Source organism: Triplophysa rosa, linkage group LG2, assembly GCF_024868665.1.
Source record: "Triplophysa rosa linkage group LG2, Trosa_1v2, whole genome shotgun sequence".
In the NCBI taxonomy this organism is placed as follows: Eukaryota; Metazoa; Chordata; class Actinopteri; order Cypriniformes; family Nemacheilidae; genus Triplophysa; species Triplophysa rosa.
Genome location: NC_079891.1, coordinates 741,476 through 759,145, shown reverse-complemented (window position 1 = coordinate 759,145; position 17,670 = coordinate 741,476). Strand labels below are relative to the sequence as shown.

Here is a 17,670-nt window from a genome sequence, read left to right as displayed (position 1 = left end):
ACCATGTCTTTTAAATCAGCTAAACTGAACTCGCGATGTTAAAGCGAAGATCTTAGACTAAGGTACCATTTATGTTGAGTTACGAATAATAACTATGTGTGCAGAAAATCGGATCAACTGAGCGTTGGCGGAAGCGCCGTGTGACGTCACCAGCGCAGCTCGCGTGCGCGAACATGGCGGTTCCTGCGACGACGAACGACTGCGAGAAAAGTGCAAATAAATGTGAAATTAAACGAAGACATGAGAAGAAATAACACTTTAAAACCTGCGACCGAATCTAGCGTGTGATCGGCGAGGAAAACACCCCGAGAAGAGAGAAACGAGAGCGGGAAAGTGAAGATTTAAATTCTCCTGAGGAGTGAGAGAGCTGCACGCGGAAGTGACGAGAGACTTTTAACAACTAAAACTAAAACGGACTTTTAACTACATTTACACAAACTCCGAGATTAAACAGGATAACAGTGTCTGGATGAGGGTGAGAGAGCGAGTTCACATGATCTCCAGGTGTTTATTTATGTGAACTCTCATCTGAATGTGTTTATTTCAGAAGAACGTTGAGTTTCACTGTGACGTTTGCTGGTGTAGATGTTAAAAATCGCACTACTGATTGCACTCGACACTATTAATATTAAAGGACAGAAATCTGGTCTTTAAATTTCATCAGTTTGATCTGCGAATGTGTGTTCAGATGAAATTGAGCGAGTTGTTGTGTCCAGAGTGAATAATAACGATGACAGTTAATAACTGTACAACTGCGCGTTTCTGCACATCAGGACATCAGACTTGAGTCGTGTCATATCTGATGTGATGATGACAGATCACACATCACTAACACTGTCAGCTCGAGGTTAACAGATCATCATGTGTTTGTCCTCGAGATGAAGGTGAAGGAAGGTTGTGTCTCAAATCGTCTTCATCATCCTGACACTATTATCTACTGATATAACTGTAAATAAGCTATAATGTGTTAACAAAAAACACCGTTCCTCACAGCCAAAGTGCCTTTCAGTAACACCAATCAGGACACACACTGACTGACATCACTGCCGGACTCTGGACTGACCCGTCTCACTGTCATCGGTCAGGTGGAAAGTGAGACGTGTGTGTCACGGCAGAGGTCTTTCTCCTCACCTGGAGCGCTGTGATCCGCACCTGCCGTGCGTCCGGCTGCGGCCTGGCTTCCTGCCCTTATGGGGCAGCAGCCAGGGAAGTTTGTTGGGGACCAGAGGAGACCGAGTCTGCCCGCCCTGCCCTTCATCAAGGGAACAGGCAAGAGAGAGACCTCACGACAGGGAGCCCTACACTTCCACAACGTGTTTGTCGTCCACGGTGAGTCACCTGCTTTCATCTCTTTACACAAATACATGAGAGCACAAGATTTGCTGTGAATGCTGCCTCGGGTCAGATCGAACCAACAATATATGGTTGGCACAGAATGAGAAAAAAACATAAAACTTGATAAAGTGGCAAACTACAGCATATCAGGGTTTGACCGTAAATAAAAGCAAACCTTGAGTAGAGTTTGATCAGTTGGGAACATTTGGTTGTTTTTGACTACGGCAGTCGTGTGTTGTGTAGTTTTTCTCAAGCCTCCTCTTGAAGCTGAGCATTTGGTTTAAACTCGAACTACACAACGCACATGCCAACTCTTTCATACATCTTTAACCATACATCTGACAAAAAGGGTGAATTGTCTAGATTTGGACATCACTTGTATAATCAGGACTAAATGTATATGACAGATGTGGCTGTTTTGGTGTCCTGTAGGTTATTTTCCGGTATCACTCATGAGGATTGTGTCTGTGAGGAGAGTTCGGACTCTTTCTGATAAATGTCAAGCGAGAAACATAAATCCTGCTGGAGTTTGGTGTTAGATTCTTTTCTGTATGTTGTTTTGGTTGAGTTGGGGGGGTGTATGAGTCCCTGAGAGAGAGAGAGAGAGAGAGAGAGAGAGAGAGTATGACTGTAACGTGTGTAGACGTGTTTGTCCTCCTGTTGGATTGTTAGAAGTGCTCTGACTTCAACACTTATCGTTAGAGCTGCACGATCACGGGTCAAATGATCATCACCGTTAGTTTCTTTAAAATTTTAATCCCGATTAATAAACACGATTATTACGTCAGTTTTTAGTTTCTCTTCAGCATGTTTATTAGGTCTGTACTTTACAGCCAATGAATATGTTATAATCTGCTGCCTTTGAACGTCTTCAACACGGAATGAAAACTTGCAACTCCATTTTTGATTTCTTGTTTTGTTTTTATTTTTATAAATCATTACTATTGGTTACCCTTCATGTTTGTCTGTGGGTTTTGCAAAAAAGTATTATTATATTAGAAATGTAGTGATAAAAAGTGTTTGTTTATTTCCTGTAAAGTGGCAGTTTAAAAGAAACAAGCTTTGCGATGATTTTCTGACCTTATTGGGAGTTTTGTGCTTGCTTTTAAGACATTAATATCACAACGATTATGCTCTGTTAATTGTGGGAAGCATAAATTGTTATCAGGATTAAAATGCGATTAATCGTGCAGCCCTACTTGTCGTACAGTTGTGATGATGACGGGTCAATATACAGATGTGTTAGATGAGTCTGACGTATGAAGCCCTGCTGTCATGTTGATGTTTGCCTCATGAATATGATTGCTGTTATAGATGATGGAGCGTTGTTGCTTTCTGAATTTTTTCTGAATTGTTGTAATGTTTTGAGTTAGTGACAGTGACCTGGCCATGCATCTAGTGTGCTTACAGTAAAAGTTTTTGAAAACGTTACAAATTTTTGTGTTTGTGCATTTCATGTAATGTGTTTTTAAAAAAGACAAAGTGTTAATGTTAAAAGCTCGCTTTAGCGTCTGCTAAGCATGATGCGTTTTAACTTCTTTTAAACAATCATTATAATAATTTACTCGGGTGTTGTTGAAGTAGAACTGAATGGCATGTTAACACGCTTCAGTGCATTTCTGCTTTGTGTCAAAAAGAGAAGTGTTTTGCTGCATCCCAATTTCGCATTCTATCCGTCCTAAATAGTATTCGAATGTAGAATTAGTATGTCCCTCGTAGTGTGTTGAAAAGAGTATTCCAAATATTAACCGGATGATCTACTTCCGGTAGAAATTGGAAGTGCAGAATGATGCACGGCTGATATTACCCACAACTCACTGCGAGTAGGCGGAGTTTAAATGAATAAACATAGAGTTAACATTACATATGAAACAATGAATGAATAAATACTTCAATGGAAAGAAGAGCTGTATTTTGATGTGAGTGACAGTTAATGGCCACAATGTTGTCTAGGCAACAACGGCCACTTCTGTTTCCTGTTAGTGTGTCCAAGTGCGTGCAGATCGTTTTGCTACACACTTTAATGTATATACGTTTTCATAACAAAAACAGAACATACTTTTAGTGCATAGTAGAAGTAGGTGAATTGGGATTCAGCATTTGTGTCTCATGATATTGTGTTATTGTCATTGTAACAGTTATCAACTGTGAAATATCATCATGAGGAACTCTGCCGTGATATGAGAGAGAGAGAGAGAGTTGGTGTCCATCGCAGATGTGTTTATTAGGGCTGTGTATTGGCAAGTGCCTCCCGATACGATACATATCACGTTAGATGGGTCACGGTACAATATATTGCTATGTATTTCGATACAATACACATTTGCGATATATTGCAATACTTTAAATAGAAAATGTCAAAAGTAGAGCTAGAAATACATCATGCTGTGCTCCACCGGGGGTTTTCTGTAAGGATAAGTGTAAAAACATGCCTTTCCATTCACACGCAGAAACGGAGGCCGCATCACACTTGAAGTGCACATGAAAAGACAGTGTGAGTTTAGTTATGTCGTCATGACATCATTCTGTATGATTTTACACTTTAGCAGACGTGTTCTGAATGAAGCGCGCTGCGAGAGGATTATATAAATGATGTCGATGAGCTCATCTCTGAACAATGCGCTTCATGTTTCTACATCTTCTCCTGCTTCTCTTCTCAAAACCAGCGCTCGCTGTCGTCCCAGTAAACCAGAAAACTCCTTAATACTCCATATTATATGCCATCTGCCAGCGTCATGTTTTTATTGAGATTCTGTTGTCGCATTCTTTTGTGTGTGTGTGTGTGTGTTGTTGATGCAGCAGCAGCAGCAGCAGCAGCAGGTGTGTGTTGATAATGTGGTGTGTTAATGTGTGTTCATGTCTGGGTGGTATGGATGGGTGATTTTTCTCTTCCTGACTGAACACAAACATATTTTCTCATTGATTCTTGTGACTAGAAATGTCTGACAGTATTTCATTGAAGCTGTCTGATGCTCATGAGGACTTCAGATCCGCTCAGATTCCCTCCTGTCTGGAGACGGCATTGGATCAGATCAGAGACTCGAGATGTCTGTAAATCTGCTTTTTTACAGCAACCTAGGGATGCACAGAAATGAAAATTCTTGGCTGAAGCCGAATAAAAATGAAACACTTGGCCAAACACCGAACATGGCATTTCGCATTTCTTCTATTTATTTAACCAATTTTTTTCACTATTGCGCAAACTTAATGATCAGAATGTGCTTTTTATATTTTGTCTTGCTTTTCAATATAATACAATATAACTTGAAATAAAATTGAACAAAACAAGTAGGCTAAATTAAAACAAAAAACTGAGCCCTCTCCCTTCATGAATAGCATGCTGCTGAAATAATGTACTGTACTCCGTACCCCTACAGCAAAACACTTCATTAAAAAGTGTCATTCAACATGATAAGATAAAAATATGAATAAACGAAAACTGTTGGATTATTATAAGCTACACTGCAAAATGATTTAAAGAAAAAAAACATCCATGTAATTAATGCTGACTGACAACCATTTCAGTTCACGTCTCTCCTCCAAACTCCGCCCACAAAAGCTGACGTTCTCTCAGAAGGTGCACACGCGGCCGGGATGCACAGAACATACTGTACTTTTGACAAGTTGTTTAGTACAGAGAACTGTGAGCACGCGACCACTGTATGATGTCAAAGGATGTCGCGAGCGGCGGGGCTACTGTCAGACCGCCCGCTCCAGTCTGAAGTACACTGTTATGTCCCTCGTTAATTAGATGTTATTTGTCTAGAAATATTATTAGACATAACAAAATAGTTGCACGTGTGTGTAATGGCAGTAACAGAAAAACAAAAGAAAAGGGACAGACAACAAGCCAGCAATCTAGTTGCAAAGATTTAATTGCATTATATATAATAAGGTGAAGTAATAAAGTAATAAATTGGATATTTACAATATATACAAAGTAACAATAATACTAAATCAATAAGCAATCTGGTGGAGAGGAAGGAGTAAGAGAGTTGTGCTTAAATCAAAGAACGAAATATAACCGAAAATAAACTAACTAACTAACTAACTAACTAACTAACTAACTAACTAACTAACTAACGTTAAGGATCTAACTAACTAACAACAGAAAATGTAGAAAGAAACATCTTCAGCGTACAAGACGCTATAACTAAACTAAGCGCCCTAACAAAAACAAAACATACATAATTAGCACCACTCCTAATACTAGTGTGTCTAATACATGCATACATAATCTACGTGCATAAATGTAGGTCGCGACCTGCTTACCGACTCACAACCTCTCCCTAGCCGGGACAACAGATGAAGATTTCACGAGTATATCCATTTCGCATTTATCAATCACACGAGCACAAACAAACACAAGCACGAACAACGAAACTAAAGAGAACTGATCCGACTGCAAAGCAGTAAAAGCTGTGAACCCCAAAGCACGGAACAGTCTCTCAGACGAGAAAACCGTCCTCAAAGAGGGTGTACTCTCTCCCCAAACCAGAGGCTGTTTTCCCTCTGCCGCCATTCATTTTTAAGTTGTTCATAAGCCGCTCTGTGAAAGGTGATTGGTGGTGTGATCTCTGACGTCAGAACCTTACACCAGCAGATTGATAGGCGGTTCGTCCAATCAAAATCCAGATCTGAAATAAAGTACACACAAACACGTACACATACTGTATATTGCAATACAAAATTACGATGCACAGCGTACATAACATAAACAAGTTACCGACTGGTAAAGACGCTTTCATTCAGAGATTTACTCCGGCGCGGCAGGTTCTCCACACACACATTTCACTTATTCGCCTGAACACCAAACATGCTGTTTTTGATATTTTCGGCCTAATATTTTTGCTTGCCAAACATTCTGTGCATCCCTACAGCAACCCTCAGTCTTCTTGTAGCTTTCCTTCCTGGACAGATCAGATTTTTGTTGTCATTGTGCTCTGTCTAAAAATTCCCTTTGTAATTCCTCATTTTTATTGTAAGAATGACATTCTAGTATAGTAGTGTTCCAGGGTTTAGAAGCACTTGGATATGAAGTTTCTAAAGGAAAGTGCATCGCTGTGTCCTCCTTTAGGGCTCCGACACATAATAAAGATGAAATCCTGTCAAATCCCACTGACTGTCTGGACTGTCTTGTTCTGGTGATGCTGTTGAGTTCATTTATGAGAGAGAGAGAGAGAGAGAGAGAGAGAGAGAGAGAGATGTAGGAGGGGCTTGTGAAACTGAAAGACAAAGGCAGATTCCAGTTACACGCTCTCATAGCAGATAATGCTGTTCAGCTGAAGTGCTGCATGTTTGTAGCGTGTGTGTGTGTGTGTGTGTGGAGGTGGGCGGGTTCTCTGCGCTGATGTCATCGGGTCTAGCGGTCTGATCCTGAAAGGGCCTCTTTGTTGGCAGAGCTCAACACGAGCGTTTTGCTTTTCCTGCGGATCGCCACTCGAGCGACAGCGCGGCACAATGACATGATAAACACAACACTCGTGTCAAACTACACGCAAGTCGTCATTCCAACGGATCAACATCATCGCTGGAATAAGAAACTGGACCGGGGGAAAATGAAGCCTTTTTCTGTGGAAACTCGGCTGTGGGTGTAGGATATGGATGTCAACGTTTTCCTTTTGACTTTAGTAATGATGTGAACCACTAATGAAAACTTTGTAGTCAAACTTTTTCATATATATATATATATACTTTTTTGGGTGCTACCCAAACTTTTCTCAGTTTCGGGCAGTTCGAGAGATTCGTTCTTTTAGTTGGACTTGTTGAAATCAAATGAAAATGTTGGAGATTTGTTTGAAATTGGTTGGCTGTAAATCCAAGAAAGGTCTTTCGTCGTCCTCCAGCTGTTACTTTGAAGGTAAGCGTTTGTGTCGCTCAGCGTGTGTGTGTGTGTGTGTGTGTGTGTGTGTACAGATGGACAGATCGGAGGTGTTCTGGTGAAAATGGCAGGCCTGGACTCTTGGTTCGTCCGTCGTCTGTCTGTTTGGAAAGTGGAGGAGGGGAAAAGCGAGAGAGACGCCAGACATACTGGCTCACAGTAAAAGAAAGAGAGGAAAAAAGGAGGGAGGGGAGAATGCTGGGAAATCTGATTCCTGCCTGTGTTTGCACACATCTGGACGTTTCTTTGACTTCCTGAATGACATCTGAGCTCATACTCTCTAGATTTCCACTGGACTTTTCAACGTTCTCATTTTATTGGTATTGTGGAGTGTTGTTATTCAGCAGCGGACAAATGTGCCGTTGACAGAATGATATGAGAAAGGTTTATGAGACAACGTTTAACATCTCATGTGGCTTCTGCTTTGATGTGAAGGTTAAAAGGGCCGATAGAAAGATTCTGATTTGAAATGATGTGAGATGAGATGAGATGAGATGAACTTGTTGTGTTGTAATCTGATGACATGTTTTATTAGCTGATTGAATCTTGTCCTCTCTGATGATGATGTCACTTGTGTTTAACATCATTTCTCATTCACATCTCTGCTCGGTCAAATGTAGAAAAACCAAAAGCTGACAGACAGACAGCGGATGGAGATGACCGTTGATTCAAATGACCCCGTGTGTGTTTTTTCATGAGATCATAAGTCGTGATAGAGCTTCTCATCTCTGTCGTCTGGGATCAAACACAAGAACAAAAGCAGACGGATTCTGAACCGTCACGTTTACATGGTGTCATGCTTGACCGTTTTCACATTTGTTGGCAGAAGCTCGGCCGGATTTCGAGCCGTCTGGTCTTTCCGAAGCCGCCCGCTGGAACTCGAAAGAGAATCTGCTGGCGGGACCCAGTGAAAATGATCCCAACCTGTTTGTAGCGCTCTATGACTTTGTGGCGAGCGGTGACAACACTCTGAGCATCACCAAAGGTGAGAGATTATTCCTATATGTATACTCTTGATTAATAGTTGAACTATTAGTTAATAGTTTTGGTAAATCTCATCTGAAATAAAAGTAAAGAGAGAGAACGCTTGTGTTACTGTGTGCTGTCAGGAGAGAAGCTGAGGGTTCTGGGATATAATCACAATGGCGAGTGGTGTGAAGCTCAGACGAAGAACGGCCAGGGCTGGGTGCCCAGTAACTACATCACCCCCGTCAACAGTCTGGAGAAACACAGCTGGTATCACGGACCCGTGTCCCGTAACGCCGCCGAATACCTGCTGAGCAGCGGCATCAATGGAAGCTTTCTGGTGCGAGAGAGCGAGAGCAGTCCCGGACAACGCTCCATCTCACTGCGCTACGAGGGTCGAGTCTATCACTACCGCATCAACACCGCCTCTGACGGCAAGGTGAGATTTCAAACACAGCTCATCAGGATTTCAACTAGATGATCGGTCTGATGTGGGGTCGCGGTTAATGTGATGTTCATTGATTTGATAAATGAGATTCCTCATACGCCTCACAGTCTCTCCTGTGAGCTGTCAGGAATGAACAGGCGATTCAAGACATGTTTATTTCTGTCGAGCATTGATACAAAGCAGCTTTATAATAAACGAACCAAAAAGAAACGGCATGAATAGTGTCTGCAGGATTTTGATATCATCAAATGTGCATTAGCATTACTACCTGAGAAAACACATAAGCTGCGTCTGAATTTGCTCACTCGTTCACTATATAGCGAAGGCTAAATGGTCCACTATATGAGGAAGAAGTGAATGAAAATGAGTGAACAATTTCAGACACTGATGTAATGTATCCTGTGTCTGACAGCTCTGTGGCGGACATTCGTCATAACGCTTATCTTACACCTGTGTGGCTTCTTGGTTGTTTTGTAAAATGGTAAAGTTCATTTGTACATTATTTGTCAAGTTTATTGTATTAGTTTTTCATAAAGAGAACAAAACAACTGTTTGCCACGTTTGTTTACTATTACATTTATTACGTTTATAAGTACTTAATATATTTCAAATAAAACACTGCTACGTGTATCATTTAATCTGTTTATTTCAAAAACACAAAAATAACTGTCAACGAGAACATTCGTGTCATTAACGGTCACTCTCCTCCAGCTGATTCTAATCAGACAGTTGATTCGCATTGTATCATGGGAAATATGAGTACATGAGGATGTACGCTCAAAGTCAGAATGCATTGTGGGTAAAAGGTAGTGAACAAATGTAGGGAATGAGTTGTTTATTCAGAATTGGGACAACACTAGAAAATGGCGGTGCACGAATTTAGACACAGCTACAGTGAAATGTTTTACATTAAGTGAACTAAAGTGTTTTGATCATAAGGACTTTGATTTTGTCATGAACTTCAAAGATCATAACATGACAGCCATTTATTGACTACATATTGTGAGAAGATATAAGATTGAAGTGTGTCTGGAGGTCATGAGGGGGTCAGTCATTCGAGTGATATAGTCTGTATGTGAATCACGTGTCTGGTGTTTTTCAGCTGTACGTGTCTTCAGAGAGTCGATTCAACACTCTGGCTGAGTTGGTTCATCATCATTCCACTGTGTCAGACGGTCTCATCACAACACTACATTATCCAGCGCCCAAACGCAACAAACCCACCGTCTACGGCGTCTCGCCCAACTATGATAAATGGGAGATGGAGCGCACGGATATCACGATGAAACACAAACTGGGCGGAGGGCAGTATGGAGAGGTGTATGAGGGCGTCTGGAAGAAATATAACCTGACCGTGGCTGTAAAAACACTAAAGGTCAGTGACCTTCCACACATCGTCCGCTGTTATTTGATCTTATACCATGGTCTGTTTGAATACTGCATTCTGATTGGCTGGAAGGTGTGCATTTAAACCCTTAAACGCACAGGTAGCTCCAGTCAGTTTGATTACATTTGACATTAACTGACAAAGTAACTGTCATTTTCATCTATTTGATCTATAATGACACTGTAAACATTGGCAAATGACCATGGTATAAGCGGGATAATCCACAGCTAGCTGTGCGTTAAAATATTCTAATCGCGCTATTCGCGCATAGTTGGACACTTGAACATTTTAAGTTTACTCGCTTCATTCGCGCGTGAAATTCAGAACAGACGCAAGCTCGAAAAAATTAAATGGTGACCGAAACGCCCGTTGGAGCATAGTTTTGTATAAATGTAAGTTTCATTTTCACTTTCAACAACTTCTGATTGCATTTGTAGCGAGAAATTAGTATTGTAGTTTTTAAATATGTGATTAGTTATTACAAAGACTTCGTTATTGCGCTGCTTATCTGTTTCTCTGGTAGTGGTGGCGGATCGATCCTGAAGTATCGATACTTTCGATACTGAGGTTGTATCTTAAAGGATCGATCCTAACATAAAAATATCGATACTAATGTGTTTTTAGTTTTTACTACTGATTTTATTTATTTACTAATGTAGCTAATAATTGTATAATGAAGAAAAACTATTTCCCATACACCTAGTTTTGCACATGTTGCTCCTCCCTGCCCTGCTGTGTTTTGTAGTCCGCTATCACGTGACTCAGCAGCGCCAAGCGTAAGAACGCAGACGCAGCTGCAGCCTGCGAAAAGAAGAGGAGCAACGTGTGGAGTTTTATCACCTCGGTGAATAAAAACACTGCGAACTGCGATGTATGGCAGTGGGCCTTTGGGGGTAAAAAGCCAAAGATTGAAAGTACTTTATTGTTTGAGACACAAAGTAAATAAAGTGCTTAAATAATAGTGTGCACTTTGTTTATAAATTCACTTTAAGTGTAATGAAAGGGAAACATGTTAATTTGTTCTATTATTTTGTCTAAACATAACACTGAACAAAAACGGAAAAGCAGTTTTAAAATCTTTGTTCTTGAGTAATAATTTTGTGCACTTTGTTTTTTTGAAGCTAGAGATTAGTACTGGGATAACGAGAAATTGTTTTGTTATATATCGTTTTTCTGTTCTGTTAATCTGTTATTGTTACTATTTTCCAGTAATAATTTGGTGCAAAGTTCATGTTTGCTAATTCGATTACAGGCATAAATAACTAAATAAATAGATTTATTTGGTTTAAATGATGTCCAGTGTTTTAACATCTACATGATTAATTAGCCTACAGGCACATTAAGAGCACAAATCACAAAATATTTTAGTGGTCATGAAAATGTATTCAGATTTAGCATATTAATGATGCATTCATCTGATAAATCATGACATTTCATCTACAGGAAAGTAAATGTAAGTTCAAGTGAATGCTTTTTAAAAGTAAAAAGTATTGGTATCGGTATCGAAATCGGCAATACTGGCCCTGCATTTACTTGGTATCGGATCGATACTAAATTTTACAGTATCGCCCACCACTAGTTGAAATCAGGTCAACTTTATGGTAATGAGCTATGACACGGTTCGGCGGCAACCAATCAGAACGTAGAAGTCCTCGCTTGAGATGATTCCAGAGAAAGCAGCCTTGTAAACTTTGGTTCTGACCACATTAGTTCCCAAGCAAAATGGAGGAGATGTTGATAATTGCTGTGGCGGGTTTCCCAATCCTATACGACGCGTCCCTGTTTGCGTACAGGGACATAAATAAAAAAAATTATGCGTGGACCAAGGTGTCTGAGATTGTTTGTTTTCCTGGTGAGTTGCTGTTGATGTGCATTAACGTTATATATTTTCTGTAAATAAGCGGGAATTTCATGCTAACTTTAGCGCCAGAGCATGCAAAACAGTGTTACTGCTGCAGAATATTAAATAAACTATTTATATGCAACAACAGAACGCTTGTTTTCCAGCGGGAATGAAATTCATTTGCTCAAAATAACACCGCTTTGACCAACTGCATTAAAGCTAACGTTACACTTCGACCAGGAGAGTTTGTAATGTAGGTTGCACACAAATTAATGTTAATTAAAGACCAAGGCTAGTAAATGTCTCCTATAATGTTGAAATTATAGACTAGCACTTAACCATGAACACAAAAGCCACACCACACAAATGGCTTTTAATTGGTTTATTTCGTTAGCAAACGTGTAACTACAATAAAGTTCTTTCCACCGATCAATCTCTTGTGGTCAGTCTGCACAAGATCAACAAGCTTGTTTGCTTGCGGCCCCTTTAAATACAAGATAAGATTTCGATCTACGTCAGAGCGCCCAAGACTCTTTCTACAGCGTTGTTGGCAGGTCGGCCAGAGCGATTTTTGATGCTCTCGACGGCGGCGGTCTGAACGCACAGTAATGCACTCCGCTTCGCGTCACGTGGTTCTTGGCCTCCAGGTCGTGCATTAAAACCCTTTAACGCACGGCTAGCTTCTGATTATCCCTGACTTATTCATGCTTATCAGAGATTGATGAGAAAGTGTTTTTCTAAGTTCAGGGATGAGTTTGAGTGTGGTTTATTTCTCCTCCTCTTGTGCAGGAAGACACGATGGAAGTGGAGGAGTTTTTAAAGGAAGCTGCAGTCATGAAAGAAATCAAACATCCAAACCTGGTGCAGCTGTTGGGTGAGTTTCACTGCTGATGTTACACATGACCTGTGAATCATTCCTGTATAATACTCGTACAATGACCGGCTCGTGCATATCCCAAAAACAACTAATCGCACAGTTCAAACGCTCTTTCTGTCAGTTTCTTTACTCTGATGCTCAAGCGTAGCACATTCCGTCTTTATTTCAACCTCTGTTTGCAGCACACGTGCGTAGTTTTCCTTTGTATTGTCTGGCAAACGTTCCGTGTTTGTGTGTCATAACAGGCGTGTGTACACGGGAACCTCCCTTTTACATCATCACAGAGTTCATGACTCATGGGAATCTGTTGGATTATCTGCGTGAGTGTAACCGTCAGGAGGTGAACGCTGTGGTGCTTCTCTACATGGCCACACAGATCTCCTCTGCTATGGAGTATCTGGAGGTGAAAAACTTCATCCACAGGTCAGCACAAACACAGCAGCTAAACATGACATTCTCTTTATAATGATGTGATGAGCCAATGTTGAATTTATCAAGTGAACTTATCAAAACACTCTTTAGTCATGCTGCATATGGCACTGTTCACGTGAGTCACATTTATTTCTACAGCACATTTAAAAACAGAACTGCTTCACAACATAAACATTGAAACAATAGTTCACCCAAAGAAATGTCAATTCTCTCATCATATACTCTCCCTCATCCGTTCCCCGATGTTCTTGACCTCACTTCTTCAGGCGAACATGAACAAAGAGTTTGTTTAAATATCCGTAATCATACACAGCACTTCTGATTTCTTTTTTAATTCTTACATATATAATTCAATCCTGAAGATATTCGTTTAACATTTTGATTCGGTTATTCGTGTTCTGTTGATTGTATTCTGGTCTATCATTTGTGCGGTGTTATAAACAGATACAGGAAGTTCTTCTGGACCAGCGTTATTTATGTCCCCCAGAAGTGATCTATAAGATCTCAGCTCGTTAAAGCCACGAAAAACATGCATCATTTAAGTAATCCAAATGACATGAATGTCTTCTGAAGTGAAACCAGACGAGAGCACAACTGATTTAGCAAAAAGCAAAACAAACTCATAAGAACTCTATACATCAGATCTCATTGTCATGTGATATTTCATCATCAGTGCAGTATTATCCTCGTCCTTAGAATGAAACACAGCAGTGTTTGATTTTCTCTCATTTGGTCGAGCAGTCGTTGTGTGGCTTGAATCTCGTACTAGAATGCTTGTTGATCACTCTGAATTTGAGTAATAGTGATAACGATCTGTCTTTAATCAAACACCAATAATAACTCTTACGTGTTTGTAACTGAATGCACAAGTTACATTGAAGTGCACTTGAATGATGTATTTATATAATCAGCATATTTTCAATAACAGTTTGGTTCTTGTTTCAGGGATCTAGCTGCTCGTAACTGCTTAGTTGGGGAAAATCACTTGGTTAAAGTGGCAGATTTTGGACTGAGTCGTCTGATTATAGGAGACACCTACGAAGCTCGTGCAGGAGCGAAGTTTCCCATCAAATGGACGGCACCAGAGAGTCTGGCCTATAACATATTCTCTATTAAGTCAGATGTGTGGGGTAAGAAAATCAAAGGCATGAAATAAAGTTAAAGCTGAACCAACCTGTCACAAACTTACATTCTTGCTCAAACTCTTTAGCATTTGGAGTTCTGCTTTGGGAGATTGCCACCTATGGGATGTCTCCATATCCTGGAATTGACTTGTCTCAAGTGTACGAGCTACTACAGAGAGATTATCGTATGGACAGACCTGAGGGATGCCCGGAGAAAGTCTATGAGCTCATGAGGGCCTGTAAGCAGCCTTTTCAGATCGTACAAGAAACTGACGTCTATTTAAGACTCTTTCATGAAAACTGTAAACCACACGTGCCTGAAACATACAATCTGTGCACTTTTAAACTGTATTAATGCAGCTACATGTTCTCTGTGAGTTTTGAACTAAGTTTGGTTAATATCTCTTAAGGTTGGAGGTGGAACCCTGCAGAGCGGCCATCTTTTGCTGAAACCCACCAGGCGTTTGAGACCATGTTTCAAGAATCCAGTATCTCTGATGGTATGTCTGTTTAGAGAGCTTCTTTTATTAGTGAGAATTTTTTCACGCCTCATTTGAACTGTTTATTGGCTTGCAGAGGTGGAGAAAGAGTTGGGTAAAAAAGGCAAGAAGCTGACACTGAGTCCAATACAGCAGGCACCAGAACTTCCCACTAAGACCAGGACACTACGAAGGCACATGGACAGTAAGGATGGAGACAGTCCCGGTAAGTTCTGCTCTCTCTCTCTCTCTGTCTCAGTGTTCAGTATGTGTATAGAGTCAAGCGGAGTGATTGTGTTGATTTGTTTGGTTTCCAGATGCACCAGAGGCTGATGTGGTCGTACCGCCGATGCTCCCAAAGCCTCTTCTTGATAGCAACCTGAATGAAGATGACCGCATCCTAGCTAAAGACAAAGACAGGTTCAGAATGAATCCCTTTAGCTATATCAAGAAAAAGAAGAGAACTGCCCCCGCTCCCCCCAAACGCAGCAGTTCTTTTGGTAAGATGGATGGGCATCTGGATCGTAGAGGATTGGCACTTGACTGCAGAGATGATTGTAATAACGGGGCTTCCACCAATGATGCATTTCACAGCCTCGACTCTTCAAAATTGATCAGTTCTAATAGTACGGCAGGTGTCGGCGTCACTAACGGAGCTCCGCTATATCCTGGTCAACTCTTTCCCTCTCACTCACGGAAAAAAGGCACGCCTACGACATCAGGGGGTGGAGGAAAACTTGCGAGCACTCCACCAACAGAAGAGGACCCCATCTCAAACTCCAAGCGCTTCCTAAGGTCCTCCTCGACGTCTAGCATGTCACGGGGTTCGGAGTGGAAGTCGGTCACTCTGCCACGTGACATACAGTCCTCTCACTTCGACTCGGGCACCTTTGGAGGAAAGCCTGCTCTGCCCCGTAAAAAAACAGATTGCGGCCAGCGCGGCGGTACCCTTACACCGCCACCTCGCCTTCCCAAAAAAAGCGAGGATGTGTCAGACGAGGTTTTCAAGGATACGGATTCAAGTCCTGGATCAAGTCCTTCAAACCTGACCCCTAAGCTAGGCCGTCGACTGCAGACGGACAGCTCCAAAACGAGTGCTTTGCAAGCTGAGCTTCTCAAACCCGGTGTGATTTCAACACTGGGAGCGACTGGAGATGAATGCAGATCTCGTAGACACAAACAGACTCCTGACGTCCCCGTACAGAGAGAGAAAGTAAAGTTTGCCAAACCGAAACCTGCTCCTCCTCCACCTCCCGTTTCTAGTGCCAAATCTGGAAAGACTTCAAGGAGTCTCGCTCTTGATGTCGCTTCAGATACCAAAGTCAAAGGCTCGTCTGAACCAAGTCCTCCAAGTCCAGGACCCACAGAACAAGCCAAGGGTGGTCTTTCCCAGGAATGTGCCAAAAAACTGCCGAAAAACACCTCAAAAGTGCAGCCTCCAAAGAGCTCGTCCACATCCCCAACCAGTCAGCTGCTGGCTATGGGAGCGGGTTCGGCTGTCGGCGATGCAGGATCAAACTTCATCCCCCTCATGACGACTCGTCGCTCGCTGAGGAAAACCCGTCAGCCGTCCGAGAGACTTTCCAACTCCGCCATCACGCGCGAGATGGTCCTGGAGAGCACGGAACTTCTGCGAGCCGCTATCGGCAGAATTTCAGAGCAGACCGGCAGTCACAGCGCAGTTTTGGAGGCCGGCAAGAACCTGTCCAAGTACTGTGCGAGTTACGTGGAGTCCATCCAACAGATGAGGAACAAGTTTGCTTTCCGCGAAGCCATCAATAAGTTAGAGAGCAACCTGCGAGAGCTGCAGATCTGCCCCGCTGCCACTGGGGGAGCCAACGCACCACAAGACTTTTCAAAGCTGCTTTCCTCTGTCAAAGAGATCAGTGACATTGTTCAGAGGTAGCGGAGAGAATCCAAGACCTTCAATAGATGGAACATGTATTTGTGGGTGCGACGTACACTCTGAGGAAACAAGTCCAATCCACCTTCACATTTCTCTTGCCAAACAGAAGAACATTTCAAACACTCACGTGTACAGAATCAGAAGAAACTCCAGTTTGGTGGTGTTAATGTAGCCCAGGACCGAGTCTTAGTTACTTCATTTTGACGAGTTGTCGCTCGTTAATTCCATTTCTTGGCTCTCCTCTGTTTTCAGAAATAAGTATTTGTTAAATCAACATTATATCAGCAATGTAGACAAACCTCATGTGCCTCACGTCTTCAAGCCTCATCATTTTTTACAGATCAAAAGATCTATTTTTGATGACATACTGTACGTTCATGGTCGTAGTATTGACAAATAGTATTGTTTGGTTAATTTCATGCAGTTGTTGGAGAAAGGGCCTTGTTGTGTGACGTGAACGCTCCCTGTGATGTGAGGAACTATCGTTTCATTTTGAAACAAGTATTTGTATGCGTGCAACACTGTGCCATGAATGCCATTTCACTATTGGCCTCATAAAGTCACCAAATCAACACACAGAGGCCTTGAGGAATCTTCAGATTAGATGAAACACTATTCTCAGGAGAACGGCTCTAAACCGAAGAAGCAGTGGATGGAAATGTTTGTCTTTATTTCTCACACCACTGACAGAACGACTCAAGTGCCTGATGGACGGATGTGTTCAGTATTAGTTTGTTTTTTCAACACTTTGCCCTCTGACTGCCACGTCTGAGACACAAGCTGCCTTGTATTCAATCTTGACATTTTTCTATTTTCTCTTATAAATCATGCCACTACTCTTTTATTTGTATTCAAGCGTCACTCTTTTGTAAACTAATCGCTCATCTTTGTAAATACACATCACTTGTTTTTCTCTTTCAGTTCATTCTTTCTGTAACCGTGGTGCAATTTTTGTTGCATAAAGTACAAAACAGTTTTGCTACTTGAAGGAG

The 17,670-nt window shown here is 41.5% G+C and overlaps 1 protein-coding gene across 6 annotated transcripts; it reads left to right on the top strand.

Moving 5' to 3' along the window:
• The first annotated feature begins 143 nt into the window (after positions 1-143).
• On the top strand, positions 144-17,666 carry abl1 (c-abl oncogene 1, non-receptor tyrosine kinase). 6 transcript variants are annotated; one of them, XM_057351877.1, is made up of 12 exons: positions 144-475; positions 994-1,329; positions 8,043-8,201; positions 8,326-8,621; positions 9,733-10,005; positions 12,650-12,734; positions 12,983-13,160; positions 14,115-14,299; positions 14,380-14,532; positions 14,704-14,793; positions 14,870-14,998; positions 15,090-17,666. In XM_057351877.1, exons 2-12 carry the CDS (start codon positions 1,191-1,193, stop codon positions 16,676-16,678), a joined length of 3,276 nt encoding a protein of 1,091 aa, XP_057207860.1. In that variant the 5' UTR covers positions 144-475; positions 994-1,190; the 3' UTR covers positions 16,679-17,666. The 6 variants fall into 6 exon arrangements, with proteins under 6 accessions (XP_057207860.1, XP_057207852.1, XP_057207867.1 ...); XM_057351869.1 differs by having other exon boundaries at positions 144-504; XM_057351884.1 differs by having other exon boundaries at positions 144-1,329; positions 8,046-8,201.
• The last annotated feature ends 4 nt before the right edge of the window (positions 17,667-17,670 follow it).